Below are 14,014 nucleotides of genomic sequence, written 5' to 3' on the forward strand. Positions count from 1 at the left end.
TCTGCGTCTAATCTTCCAATATTGCCTAAGACTGTCAGCTAAGAGTACACATCGACGAAAATTAACAATGAGCACTTACCATTTTGATCATACTTACTTCAAAAAGGCATGGATAGAACACTGCAAAAGAGGAGCGTACTACCTCATCGTCTTTATTAGCTTTGTTCACACCAGATTCCGCAAAATATGTTCGGCTTGTTTGTTGTAGGTAGTCGGCTAGTCACCTTTCTGTCACGACTACTGTCTGTATAATTAGGAACCTTGAATAGCTTGTAATATTGTTAGCCCCAGGATGTAAGGTGAGCATTACTTGAATATACGGCATGACATTTTTGGTAAGAAGCACTTGATAAAACATACGAGAGAGCCCCCCCTCCAACAACGTTACACGACGTGCAAGCTTTTCACTTTGGCTAGCTGATAGTCACGTCAGCCCTTGACTTCGTACTTCACCAGATTAGATTGTGTGAGACCTACGAGAAATCTCCCATGAAATTTTTGAGATGAAGGTTTTATTTAATGAAGGATGTGGAAGCGCGGAAGGATTGTGCCTTCTGAAGGACGCTGACAATGTTATATGCCTTGATCGTGAGCAGCCGTACTATTATCAAGTCCTTGGGCAGATGGCAGCTTGTGGTCTCTTCCTGAGCAGATTCGCAGTGCTTAACCATGCTTGAAAACTCAAACACTCCCTTTCGCAGAGTGGCGAGAAATATACAAATATTTTTTTAAAGATTTGAACAGGCAGCAAGAAAATGAATAGGCCTTACTCTAGGAGCGCTAGATACTGGGTGCGTTTTGCATTTGTGGCATTGCCCCCTAGACTCCGCACGGTTCTCGAGCAGAGTCAGCTGGCACGGTAGTTGTCCAGCGTACGTAGAGCAATCCAATGGCAACTGCTGCAGTGGCAAGTATGCCCAGAAGGAAGAACGCCACTATCGCCCATGGTGAACCGGCACCGCCACCACTGTCCGATCCGCTCAATCCGTCCGACTCTCCAGGCGTGTACTGCAGAAAGATATGCATTTGCTGTGTATTTAGGCACAACATACTCAAAATTTAACAACGAGCAGTTGAGCCAAGTTAGCGACGCGACGCAAAAAAAAATTGAAAGATAAAAACTAGGCAAGGCGCTGATCGGCCGTGATATCTGTGTTTGCATCCGAAAATACGTCGCAAACTACAGTTTTTAACATCTTGACGACGTTGCCATCAAGCTGTCACGATACAAGGTTATATAGTTATACAATTAGCACGCAATCATATGACGCAAGTTAAGCGTCAAACTGGTAATGACTGGTGGGTGCCAGCCTTATATTCTTGAAGCTTCATACCTACCAAATTTATAGAAGGTGCACTGGGACAATTTTGGCATATGATAAATAAAATCAACGATGACAAAGAGGATATAGCTGAGGTACCTCAGATTAGATGGAAGAATACTTCATAATTTCGGAAGTACTGAGTTTCTATGGCCCTAGAGAAAAACGCAAGACTGACTTAGCCTGGAGCTCTTGCCCTCGGGCCCTAGTTTCTCTGTACCAAAATAAAGTTCTTGCCATGCCATGCCATGGCTTCCAGACGTCACTAGAATAAAGTGTCACAGAAGAACTAAATAAAACAACAAAGAAAACAAACACATCGAACTAAAACACACAGGCTCAGGCTACAAAGTTTGACATACTCACCACTTTGGTGACCTAAAAAGAAAGAACAAATATATATATTTGACTTTGACGTTGACGAAAACAAAGCAACAGGACCAGATGGTATCTCTCCAAGGGGTTTGAAACATCGTTATGAGGCAGTAGAACGCTATTTTTATGTTATATATACAAAATCACTTGCTGAAGGCAGGCTTCGCGATGACTGGAAGGTTGCTAACGTTGTCCCTGTTTTTAAAAGTGGCTCTAAATTAGAAGTGTCGAATTACACACCTATTTCCCTGACATCGATTTGTTGTAAACTACTTGAGCATGTTCTATGTTCCGCCTTAATGAATCACCTGACTTCTGTTGGATTTTTTAATCCTAGACAACACGGCTTTCGAAAAGGATTTTCATGTACAACCCAATTAATTTAATTCTATCACGATATAGCGTCGGCTTTGGACAACAGAGGGCAGATTGATTGGTTATTTCTAGATTTCCAAAAAGCGTTTGGTACAGTATCACATTCAGTTTTAATACAAAAGTTGCAGAATTTAAACATTGACAAAGCCGTTTGCAGATGGATTACGGATTACTTAACATCAAGAAAACAGAGGGTGGTTTTAGGTGGATCATGTTCATGTTTAGTTTCTGTCACTTCAGGGGTACCACAGGGTTCTGTATTGGGCCCACTTCTTTTCCTTTTGTTCATAAATGATATTTCGGATGTAATCAAGAGTAACATTAGAAGGTTTACCGATGATTGTATATTGTATACTAATTTGATTGACCAAACGGATTCCACACAGCTTCAGGAAGATCTTAATCACGTAGAGGCATGGTGTAAAAATAATGGCATGGTACTAAACAGCAATAAGTGTGTTCACGTCAGCTTTACTAAAAGGGTCAATAGGCTAACGAATCAGTACGTCTTAAACAATGAAGTAATTAGGAAGGAGAACAAATACAAGTATTTGGGCATTACGTTTTCTGGAGAAGGGACTTGGTCTGAACAAATCAACAGTGTTGTTAGCAGGGCAGGAAAAGCCCTTGGCTTTTACAACGAAACCTTAATCATGTGACTAAAGAAGTTAAACAGACCGCATACCATGCCTATGTCAGACCTATACAGGAATATACCTTGTCCTGTGTGGGACCCGTTTCACAAGGTACATATTGATGCACTTGAACGTATTCAGTCTATTGCAGCCAGATTTGTTCTGGGGAAGTATGATCGGTACGAAAGTTCTAGAGCCATGAAAAGAGAACATTGAGTGGCAATCTTTAAAAGAGCGAAGACGTAATCTTAGACTTCAAGTTTTTTTATTCAATTTATAACAAGCAAACAGGAATCAATGCTTCAGATTATCTACGACCGGCGCATTATCAGTCCTCCCGTTTGGATCACAAATTTGAAGTTCGGCCATACACCCCCAGCACCGATTTGTTCAAAAATTCATTTTTCCCTAAAACGATTTCTGAATGGAATTTGTTGCCACCAGAAGTGGTTGGCCTCAAGACTGCGGATTTATTTTATGAATGTTCGTGCCCCCCGCAATAATGCCAACAAAGGCGCTGCGGGTAATGTAAAATAAAAAAAAAGTATGCGTGATACTTGAACTGGGGAGGTTAATATATTGCTTTTCCCAATCAATTCTGCAAAAGGAAGGCTGTCTTATTTCTCTCTCAGTATTTTTGTCCTGATAAATATTCGGAAGGTCACAAACAACTTGTTGCGGAAGTACTGAAGGGCTAGGTGTTGGCCGTTATTGATCTAAAGGCAGAGGACTTGTTGACGTCAGTGCCAACACAAAATAAAAAAAAAATAGGAGCACTCGTGTTTGGGCTGATTTATTGTTCGTTCATGTGTCAGCAAGCGCGCTTTCATTAGGTAACTACTCTGAACTGGCACGAGTATGATATAAATACCTCACTAAACTGCGAAGTAACTAATATGCCATCATTTAGTACTCGTAGATGTCGAGTGAGCTCATGAAAACACTTTGCAATGTGATGAACGTGGTTGAAATCGCGGATACGGGACATCAACCGTCAAATTTGCGCCTTCATTGTGAGCTAGGAAAATGTGGTTTGTAGCGGCAAATCGATGCCTTTGGAAACGTAATTAATTTGCTTGTATGAAGAATAAATCAATCCTTGTTAAAAATATTAACATTTTTGCTGTCTCTCTGCCATGGTTAAGCATTTTAAAAAATTATGTAATGGTATTTGACGTCATTCCGAAAAGGAATTTTCAGAATACTGATAAAGGGGGGGGGGGGGTTATGATAGGTTTGGTACTAATAAAAGGGGTGGCGTATTGGAAAAGTTTGAGAAACACTGATACAGAACATCACGGTGACAGCGACGACAACTGCTAAAATATTGAAAAAAATACACCACCCAAGCACTCCGCACAGATTGTTAACCAGCGAAGCTGAAACATGCGGCGCCGATGTTTAGCAGTGGGTTAATCCCGACGCTGTATTGAAGCGTTTCTCAATTATTGGTTACATGTTTGTGTAACGGAACGCAAGAGCCAATAGCGGGCGGATGCTGCTAACCACGACGCCAAGCTAACTCGAGATATCGAACGCATGCGACAACGGCGAGCCGAGGAGGAGGCGTTGAGGGCAGAGCAGCGTCAACGTGGCAATGGCGGGAACGCGTTCGCCGGTGCCAACGCCCGCTTTCGACCGGAGTTTCTCGAGCGGTACTTTGGCTTCGTCTGCGATAAAACGTCCACGTTAAAATCGCGAAGTGGAACGCAAGCACCAACGGCGGGTGGAAGCTGCTAACCACGACGCCGAGCTAACTCGAGATACCTAACGCATGCGACAACGGCGAGCCGAGGAGCAGGGCAGAGCAGGTACGACGCAGAGAACGACGTCCCTAACGGCGCTGCCAATGGCGCGCGCGCTGGGGTGCGACGTAGAGAACGACGTAACTGACGGCGCAGCCAATAGAGACGTTTAGACAAACATGGGACGAACGTTTTTTTTTTTTTTGTTTCGCCTAGCCATATAGAGCTTTCGCTGTAAAAAACATACTGGTTGAAGGTAGCCCAGGTAGAAACTTGTCAGCGCTTGCTTGTCCCTTGTTTCTGCTTCCTCTCACTGTCTACCATCACTCTCCCTCTCTTTCTCTTCGTCCTTGTCACCGCATGCCCCATGTTTTCTTTACATGCTTACACACCTGTTCCCTAATACTGTGGACCGAACGAACCACTTCAGACCAGCGTCATCGGTTCAAGTATTCACTGCAGTTCTAGTAGACTGAAGCGATTGCAGCCCTTGGAATCGGAACGTTGCGCTCGCTGTTGTATTACTCTTCTAAGTATTGCAAATGCAATATCATTGGCTATCCGTAGTAAATATGTATTCGGACGTGTAAGTGTGTGTTTACGAGTGTCCTTGCCCTGTAGCTGTACAGTGGAATGCTATACCAGGATGCATATTTTATAGAGAAGCTCCCTGTCTTCATAGTTTTCTTATATGAGTCACTTGGATGCGTCTGGTAATCTGTTCATGACATGCCCAATTTTACTTAGTGCAATGATGAAGCACGAGATAAAAATAACTGAGCTAGCTTTCTAACATTGAATTTCCATGCACAGCATTTGTCGACAAGGACACCGACATCAACCTCTATTTAACATCATGTACCAGTGAAGTAAGTGCAGCTTCACTTTTTAACCCGACAGAAACTCTGAGGATATGTTTGATATTTACAAATGCACATCTGTTCTGTCACAAAAATATAAATTGAGTCTTTTACTTTCATCATGCTTAAACATGAACTACATGTCGAATTCCTTCTGGCAAAAAGCAACAACTTTACTATTGACGCGCTCCAAAAGCAAGAGTCGGGAAATCTATTATTTCGTTCTTAACACGTACCTCGGTTGTAGGTTCCGCCTTTGTCATATTATCATGTTGACGTTGCCATTTCGTTTGTTTGTGGGTGACCTTTTCTTCCGTCTGCAATGTTATTCAGCGTGCACATGCTGAAGTGTTTGTAAACAGTGCTATGGCTTCAAAATAAAGTGTATAAGCCTATCTCTTAGCTGCAGCTGCGTGGAAAAGTGAAGGATACATGTGGGTCAAGTGGCAATGAGTATCGGATGAAAAAATAAATTGCGCTCAATAAATGCGATTATAAGGAAAGTCATCATGAAACGCATATGACGAAGCAGAGGCGTCCCGTTCCTTTTGTCTCGCTTACTTTCTAACCAAAAACTCGGACACAATCTTTGGAACTGCAGAGGACGCTGTCAATATCTCAATTTTACGTGTCTACTATGAGCCAAAGTAGCAGACAAACGTGAGAATTGAGTACTTCAAAAGGATCATCTTTGTAGCACGTTTCTAATAAGCCTTAAACATAAGCAATACGTTTACACGTACAGGGGCGCTATAACGTAAAATGATTCCAAACTGTTTTGATTCCAAACCCCTGACGTCAAATTTACGTAACCACTGACGCAAGCATCGGACGGTCCCGCCGCGTTGTCTGAACAACCCAATCACACTCTCCTCGTTTATAGGAGGTCACCTTTGTTCGCTTTCAAAACCGATAACATTGTCTACACTCCGCGGTTTTTCTTATCTAATTGGCTGACAAGGGGCGAGGAGCACGCTCTAGTGGGGAGGGTTTCGATGGGGCCGAGCCAGCACAGTGAAAATAGATAACCGCATAAAGAGGGTGGTGCCGGCTTCTCCCATTGGTCCGCTTTGCCTTACTTAGCTTGCGGTGGCTCGTCGAAAATCGCGGCGGCATGCAACGGAAGGATAAGAATGCCGAAAACGGATCCTCAACAAGGAAGAGTTGGCAGAGCAATGTCGTATGTATGCCGAAAGGGTTCGATAACGTTTTACTGCCACGCAAAAAGGTTTATCGTGCGCAAATAAATACATGCTCACCGGCCGGTGCGAGTAGCGAGGGCCTGAGCGATCGGTGGGCAGCCATCTTTGATTCCTTTCGGAATGGGGCAGTCTGTGGCTATTCAGAAATTTTTCAGTTTTGTTCGGCATAATAATGTATTTTTTTCGCGTACACATCACTTTGACGTGGTGAGTTTTTGCGGTTTTGTGACGTCGCGTGACAGACAGGCTAAATGGGCGTAGCCAGAAAACATTGGACCAATAGCAGAGAGCTAATGGTGAAAAGACATCGAATCATGAATGATTATTTTTCTTTTGTGCGGTTTAATCATACATAATCAGTGTGTACACGTTATATCAGATGGGGAACTATCGCGGTTTTCGTGACGTCGCGTTACAAACAGGAGAAGTTGGCAGCTGCCCGAAATGTTTTGACCAATCGTGGAGGCTGATTGCAGAAATTGGAATCAAAACAGTTTGGAATCATTTTACCTTATAGCGCCCCAGGTGCCTAAGCACGGGTACACATCGTACCACGGTCCCGAGTCACACGCGTTTCTCATTGCGCACGATCTCCATTGAACCTGACTGTATGCGTCCACGAGCGTGGTCTGTTGCACCAACAAAGACTAAATGACGAATCTGACCTACAAACGTGATGTTTAAATCTTCAGACTGTAAAGCAATGTTTACATACACTAAGGTGTCAGATTATATATTAAATTCTGTAAACCTGTTCTCATGAGGCGTAGATTTAGCAAGCAGCTACCGTAGTGATTAAATACTGTTTGTAATTAAAGGCGCTGCTTGCTTGCTCCTGGGCAACGCACTTCAAATGGACATTTATCATTTGGAATATTTCTCAGGCCGGTGCATTGCGTAATTTCATTATATAGCTTTGTCACTGAGTATTTGAGCTGTTGCAAAAATCAATTTATGTTTCCCACCAAATACAAAAAGCGGCTGCGTAGCAGAATTGTTGCAATAAAGTCTCGACTGATGAGGAATTTGGGCCTTTAGACAGTAGAGTTACGCAGCATATGTATCGTAATGCCTACCGAGGAACGTTTTCCCAAAACTTTACAATAGATTCTCCTGTAAACGTCTTTATGTGAAAGATAAATTTTTACGCCACACATCAGCTGCAATGAGCGCAATTTATGGCTACTACCCCTGTCACACATCAAATGTGTATTATAAGTTATTTGATAAACATTTCAGACGTCCAACTAGTAGTATTTATTAAATCAGTTATGTAATATATCGGTACTGTCCTCGAGGCATGCAGCCGTGCAGCCTTGGACCCTTTCGACCACGGGTATCGTGTTGCGGATAATAATGAACGCGCATGTATAATTCAAGGTACAGTTATGTATTGACCGACAATCTTGCCCTGTAGCTCCAGAAAAAAAAATGCGACCGCAGACTTCATAGCCTTTCTGGCAGCTCGGTCTTTCCCCTTTTCGCAGTTGCACCACTTAAACGCGTCTTCGAAGCTGTTAATATTTCTTTTAGTAGAATGAGCAAGCTGAACAGCAAAGGCAGTGCATTCGGTCCCTGTCAGGCTTAATTTACAAGTGTGGTATTCTTCGTCGAAACAGTGGCAGGTGCCTCTGCTTAACATCGTGCAACGTATACAGTAAATGCAGTTTTGTTCTCTAATCCGAAAAGCAAACTCCGCTGAGGTGATCGTTAATGTCAATTATTGCAGGCTTTTACTTCCCATAAAGATTAGCTGCGTTATTAAGATCATGGCGCGCAAACCTTTTGTTCGTGTTGAATTATTGCGGAGGAAAACTAGAAACTGTATGGTCGCAATGGAGCTGCCAGAAATCAGTCATAGACTCATTATTTCTTTTTTTTTACGACGTACCTTGGTTATTGGTTCCATCGTGGTTATATTTTCATGTGGACGTTGCCCTTGTGTTTGTTTTTTGATGACGTTGTCCTCCGTCTGTAACGTTATTCATCTGACACATGCTTAACCGTACATAAAGGGTGCCATTCTTTAACGACACGATGTATAAGTGTATCTGCCAGCCTTACATCCTAGAACCAATGAAGAGCACACATATCTGTCTGGTACCAGCGCTTCAACAAGAGGAATTGCTTTTAAGAAACGCTTTGCCAAAAACCTATTATGTAAAAACAAAGAACGGACTGAGGCGGCCCCTGGCCTTCTTCTTTACACACTTTCCAAGAAAAAGAGAGGCGGTTGTGACTGCAGAGAAGCTGCACGTATAAGATTTACGTGGCGCATATAAACTTAAATGGGAGCCCAACGGGAAGATTACATAGTATAAAATGCTCGACTGTGCAGTAGAATTAAAAATAACCCTCGATCAAACGCAAACAGTTTTGCTGCGTGAAGTGGAGGCTTGGAGTCACGCGCTTCAAAAGTATACCACAACCCTATTTGTACACATTCTCCCAAATGAACCTGACTAGCTGCGTCCCCGAGTGGGGTCCGTTGGAACAAGCAGGCCTAAATGACGCAATGTGAACAGTGAGGTGCTGATAAATAAAGTAGTGTTCACATATGTAAGGTGTCCGGCTATATAGTAAATTCTCAGGGCCTATTGTTGCGATTCGTAGATTTTAGAAAACGTCTACTAGAAGGACTTCCTCTGTGCCTCGAATTAAGTGCGCTACTTGGGCCTGGAGCGCGCCCTTCCAAAATTTATTGCGTAGAATCTTCCTCCGACAGGACGACTTGCGCGCTTTCAGTAGATAGCGTTTCGGCTAAGAGTACTTGTTGATGCAGTGATAACGTTAGTATGTCAGTCAAAGGCCTAATCGGCTGCGTAATTTTATTCATAAACTGAGATACATTTTTCTGCAATGGAATGAATGCAATGAATACAATTAAACGTGGCTACTACAACAACATATCAATGCATGCGTTCTACAAGCTTTGTAAGACATCTGAGATTCGCTTAAATGCTCCGTCGCATCCATAGCGACAATTTATTATCTCGTATGAAAGGTGGTCGCATTTCTAGGTACTGTGAATAATTAATGAGGTGCTTGTATAAAAGTATAAAAGAATATTTAGCAGCTAAATGAAAGGTACACTTTGTTGCTGTTGATTTTTTTTTTCTTGTCCCACATACAGGAACTAAACTTGTACTTTATTTTGGGAATGTACAGGTGGACTTACCCGGAGTAAAGGCAGTGTACATTATGAAATAAATAGAGTTCAGTGTTCGCAAAAGCCATTACTATAATAAAAATATAACCACAGCGCCCTCTGCGCAAATGAAATTTCTTCATCTTCTAGCTGTGCAGCTGACATGCTGCGACGTAATTTTTTATTCATTTTGAAGAGTCTTTCTTCAATCTTTCTTGTACCCATGTCACCAGAATGCGCCCGAAATACGATCTCGGTCAGTCATGGTGAGGAAGAGCACTTCCGAGAGCCAGGAAATCGCCTTGCCAAGTACTACAAGACGTGGCCATGCGCATCAAAACTATTTAAGACCGACAACTCCGCTTTGCTGAGAGCTGCAGCCAGCTTAGCTTAGAGCAGTGATTCCTAGGTTACTGCAGAGCGGCGGCAGACAGGTGCCACGTGGCAACCAGATTTGGGAGGTGGGCCCACTGACGTTCAAAGGAACAGTAACTCTGATATCGTTGAATGCTGCTTCCTCTTACGAGAGTAGTCGCGGTGCTTCTCTAAATATTTGCTCCGCTTCCGGTGCACGAGTAGCCTCTTCCTCCTATTATGAAGTCTCGTCTATGGCGTTGTGCTTCTCTGTTGCAAAAGCGGCAACATCGGAAACGACGTTGCACACCATTCCACTGCGCGCCTTCTGAGGGCTATTTAGTTTACTAGGGTGTAAATCCACGAAATGGAGACGCCTTGGAGTTCGTGGCCCCAAGCATAACTATAACAGCAGATATAATAGCGTTGGACGCTACTATAGTCTGAAATGGTGCACAATGTATAGGCATTAAGTCAGCATACGAGCCTAAATTTACTGACAAAATTATATCAGAGTTAGGAAGCATGGGCACCAAAACAAAAGTCACGCATTTATATAATGCTATCGAATCGCCAGTGTGGGGTGGTGCACTACGTATGTAAGAGATGTGCTTGTAGAAGTATATAGCGCAAACTTGGGACTGATCACGCTGTTAAGTAACGCATAGTATATGTATAAATAAATGTATCCTGTTATGTGTAGGCTGACTTCATGCCTACATTCTGTACCATTTGAGACTATAATAGCGTCCAACGCTATTATAGTCTGAAACCTACGAACGACGTACAAACGACAAAACATGTTATTCAAATTCATCTGCTAGTACTTATTCAGGCAATTTAGGGCATAAACATCCGTGTGTTTTTTTTTGTCTCATAATTGATAACCTTTTACCGGATAATAACAACGGTAGTGCATAAAACACAAAATGAAATGAAATTATTAGGTTTACAGAAACCGAAATAGCTGCATAAAACATCACAACACCTAATCATGCACTGATATGCACACAATTTACGCAGGACCCGACAGTCCCCTATCCCAGAGCCTTTCCCATAAGATCCCCCAACAGCGGCCGAAAGCTGTCCCCTTTATTGAAATATATGTTTTATTTATCATTCACATGTTAAAATTCGGACCACTGTCCACTGAAAATGATTCCGTAAGTAACAGTCTTTATCTCATTACTGCAAAAATAAATAAACCAACAGGCCCATTCCGCAAGGCCTCGTAATGAATAAATATGTCAGTATCACTGCCTCGAAGGTTCGGCAAATGGCTGGATACTGGTTGATAATGACCGAAATTGCAATGTAACTGCCAGGTGTTATTGTTATTGAAATGCATTCCAAGCCTTTTCTTTGCATTCTTGGCATACAGTCTCATTTGCGTATCAACAGAACTCAGTAAGCTCTCAATCGCCTAAAATATAGAGCCCGTGAATCGAGTTCGACTTACGCATAGACCGGTGGACGCATCGCACGTTGTTCCTGCCGGACAAGCACTGCAGGCCACTCCTCTCTTGTACATGGATCTACGAATAACATTGCCACTGCAAAGAAACAAGCAAAAGTAGAGAAACGGCGTATGCAAAGGAAATGAGCAGTCTCAGTGGAGCTTGCATATACGTTGCGAGGAAACTGAGTTCGTCGTCTAGATTTTAGTGTCAACCTTGTGATGCTTGGTTACATCTATTTGACATGTATTCTTGGTATATGACACGATATTCTCAGTCCTTGGGGAAATTCGTTGCTATGAATTGACCCAGATTGCGGAGAGACCATCAGTTCTTCCCTGTGGCGCGCATGTGTCTACATATATCGTATATGCAACTCTGGAGCTTGCAAGGAAAGACCAGCAGAAGAACTTTAGATTAAGTGATCGCTGAGAGTAACCATACGTCACTTTTAATGACTGCAGAAGTCTTAAACTTAATTACCATGATGGTTTTAAAAAAATGCTGGCTTTCCCATAATCGAGAGTAGATGTAAGCATAAAATGGCTACCGGCAAATCAGATTGGGGCCGTGACGCAGGCCTGAAAGCTTACTGAGCCGAAATGAACCTGTTTTGAAGTGAACCTAGTTGCAAGTCTCGTCTCGGTCAAACAACCATACGCGGCGCGCCGGACGTTGCTGGCCTGGTCACGCAGCGTGACGCCACCTCTTGAAGGAGGCGGCGCAAAACCGGTGCCGTGGAACTCACAGCCCCCTGGCATTGAAAAGAGTATAGGTAACCCTGTCTAAGCGCCAAAAGATCACAATCAAGTGTATGGTGCACTCTATATGCCTTTTGAACGTCACTTTTGAAAATCACAAATTAAAATTCAGCTGTACCAGAAGTTACAGTTTGAGTGACATTGTGAACAAACGTTAAAAGGAAATCCCGCAAAAGCATTTCCTGCTCAAAAACATTCTAATATATTCAACGGAAATGACGCGCCCGCCATTTTGCTTCCGGTAGTGAGACGGTCTACATCATAGCTATGATGTAACTATTTACTTAGCTCGACGAATTCATCAAATAATAAAGAATAAAACGCTTTTAGGAACGAACACATTGCAATAACTATTGTAGTCATGCTACTGAGCGGTGAGATAGTGCTCACATGAGGTTTAGGTTTGTGATCTGCGATCACATATGAGGAAAAGATGCGAGCTTTTTAAGCCGGAACGAACTTCCCTTCAGCGTTTGCTTTATGACTTTATACTCTTATTCATCCGAATGAAAACACACAGGCACTAATAGTTCGTATATACTTTATCAATTACTTTACTCTGCAGGTATCAACACAGTTCCAAGAAAACAAAGAAATGCGATTGTTGCCGGTTCCTATCGCATATAAAGTCAGCAATTAAACAAAACTACATCCAGATAATACCCAATGTTGTCAGATTTGAAAGGTGTCCCAGCTAGCCTGCACCAAGCTTGTTTTTTGTTGTTTTGTTTCTTGGCTTTTGGAATATTACGTGCCTAAACCATGATGCGATTATGAGGCACGCAGTAGTTGGAGAGTCCGGATTGATTTTGACCACCTAGGGTTCCTTAACGTGCACCCAATACATGGTACACAGGTGTTCTCGCATTTCGCCTCCATTGAAACGCGGCTACCGCGGCCGGGATCTTATCTCCCGCCCTTGGGTTTAGCAGCGCAATGCCGAAACCACTAAGCCACCACATGGCGGGTACCAGGTTTTAAAAAAAGAAAGCGGAGGTCTTCTATGCGGATGATAACAATTGATTGTCGTAGCAGCAACCTGAAGAAGCGTCTCGCATTTTTGTGTCCTTAGTAATTATTGTTTTTGGAAGTATTAAGCGTCAGACGGACAATGACTTAGGCAAGGAAGAACACGACACTGGTGCTAATTTCGTAATTAACAAATTTGTAAATATTTTTCACTAGATTTTTCAGTGCTATATATACGAGTGTTTACGGCAGACATGTCTCCATGTGACAGCGACTTCAAAAACGTGAATTTCAATTGTTCTCAACGCGCTATGTATGTCGACTGGCGCTTTTTTCCGCGTGTTACAGAAAGTCCGCGCAATATAGAAATAGACCGCGTGACTACGCACACGCGTGCAGTGACGTCAGCGCCTTTTAATGAGCTCAGCGGGAAAGTAAACGTCTTGCTCACAATGTAAACTCTAGCGCATCGCCCCGCACAGTGCGTCGCATTTGAGCTGGTTTTCTAGCGTGCGGCACGCGCCGATAATAAATAAATTAAGAAAGATAAAACTTCACGGGAGTTATCTTCTTATTATTTTCAGTTTTATTAGTACGAACTTGGTCACATATGAACGTTTTATTCATTGGCATATCATTGTGCCTGCATTTTTTTTTTCAATTTGTTGGGAAATTTCTCTGGCTAAGTTGCCGGGTGTTTTTCCACCAAGCGTCATCGGCTTGCGCCGCACAATTGAGAATGTGCGAAAACGCGTCACGCTGTGACGCGCTAGAAGCAAGATGTTTACTTTCGCTCAGAGCTCATCGAAGG

General features: G+C 42.8%; 1 protein-coding gene across 10 annotated transcripts in view; it reads right to left on the minus strand.

Moving 5' to 3' along the window:
- Positions 1-495: 495 nt before the first annotated feature.
- The window catches only part of LOC119450760 (scoloptoxin SSD43), a 90,589-nt gene continuing 77,070 nt past the window's right edge, over positions 496-14,014 (minus strand). For 7 of the 10 annotated variants that reach the window (XM_049666190.1, XM_049666191.1, XM_049666193.1 and 4 more), the window contains 4 exons: positions 11,476-11,569; positions 8,406-8,486; positions 5,549-5,629; positions 496-1,008 (listed from right to left, as the gene is read on the minus strand). In XM_049666190.1, the coding sequence (XP_049522147.1) occupies positions 820-1,008; positions 5,549-5,629; positions 8,406-8,486; positions 11,476-11,569 (445 nt within the window). In that variant the 3' untranslated portion in view covers positions 496-819. The remainder of the gene's footprint in view (positions 1,009-5,548; positions 5,630-8,405; positions 8,487-11,475; positions 11,570-14,014) is intronic. The other 3 variants (XM_049666195.1, XM_049666194.1, XM_049666196.1) reach the window with 3 other exon arrangements.

Source organism: Dermacentor silvarum, chromosome 4 (genome assembly GCF_013339745.2).
Source record: "Dermacentor silvarum isolate Dsil-2018 chromosome 4, BIME_Dsil_1.4, whole genome shotgun sequence".
Classification (NCBI taxonomy): Eukaryota; Metazoa; Arthropoda; class Arachnida; order Ixodida; family Ixodidae; genus Dermacentor; species Dermacentor silvarum.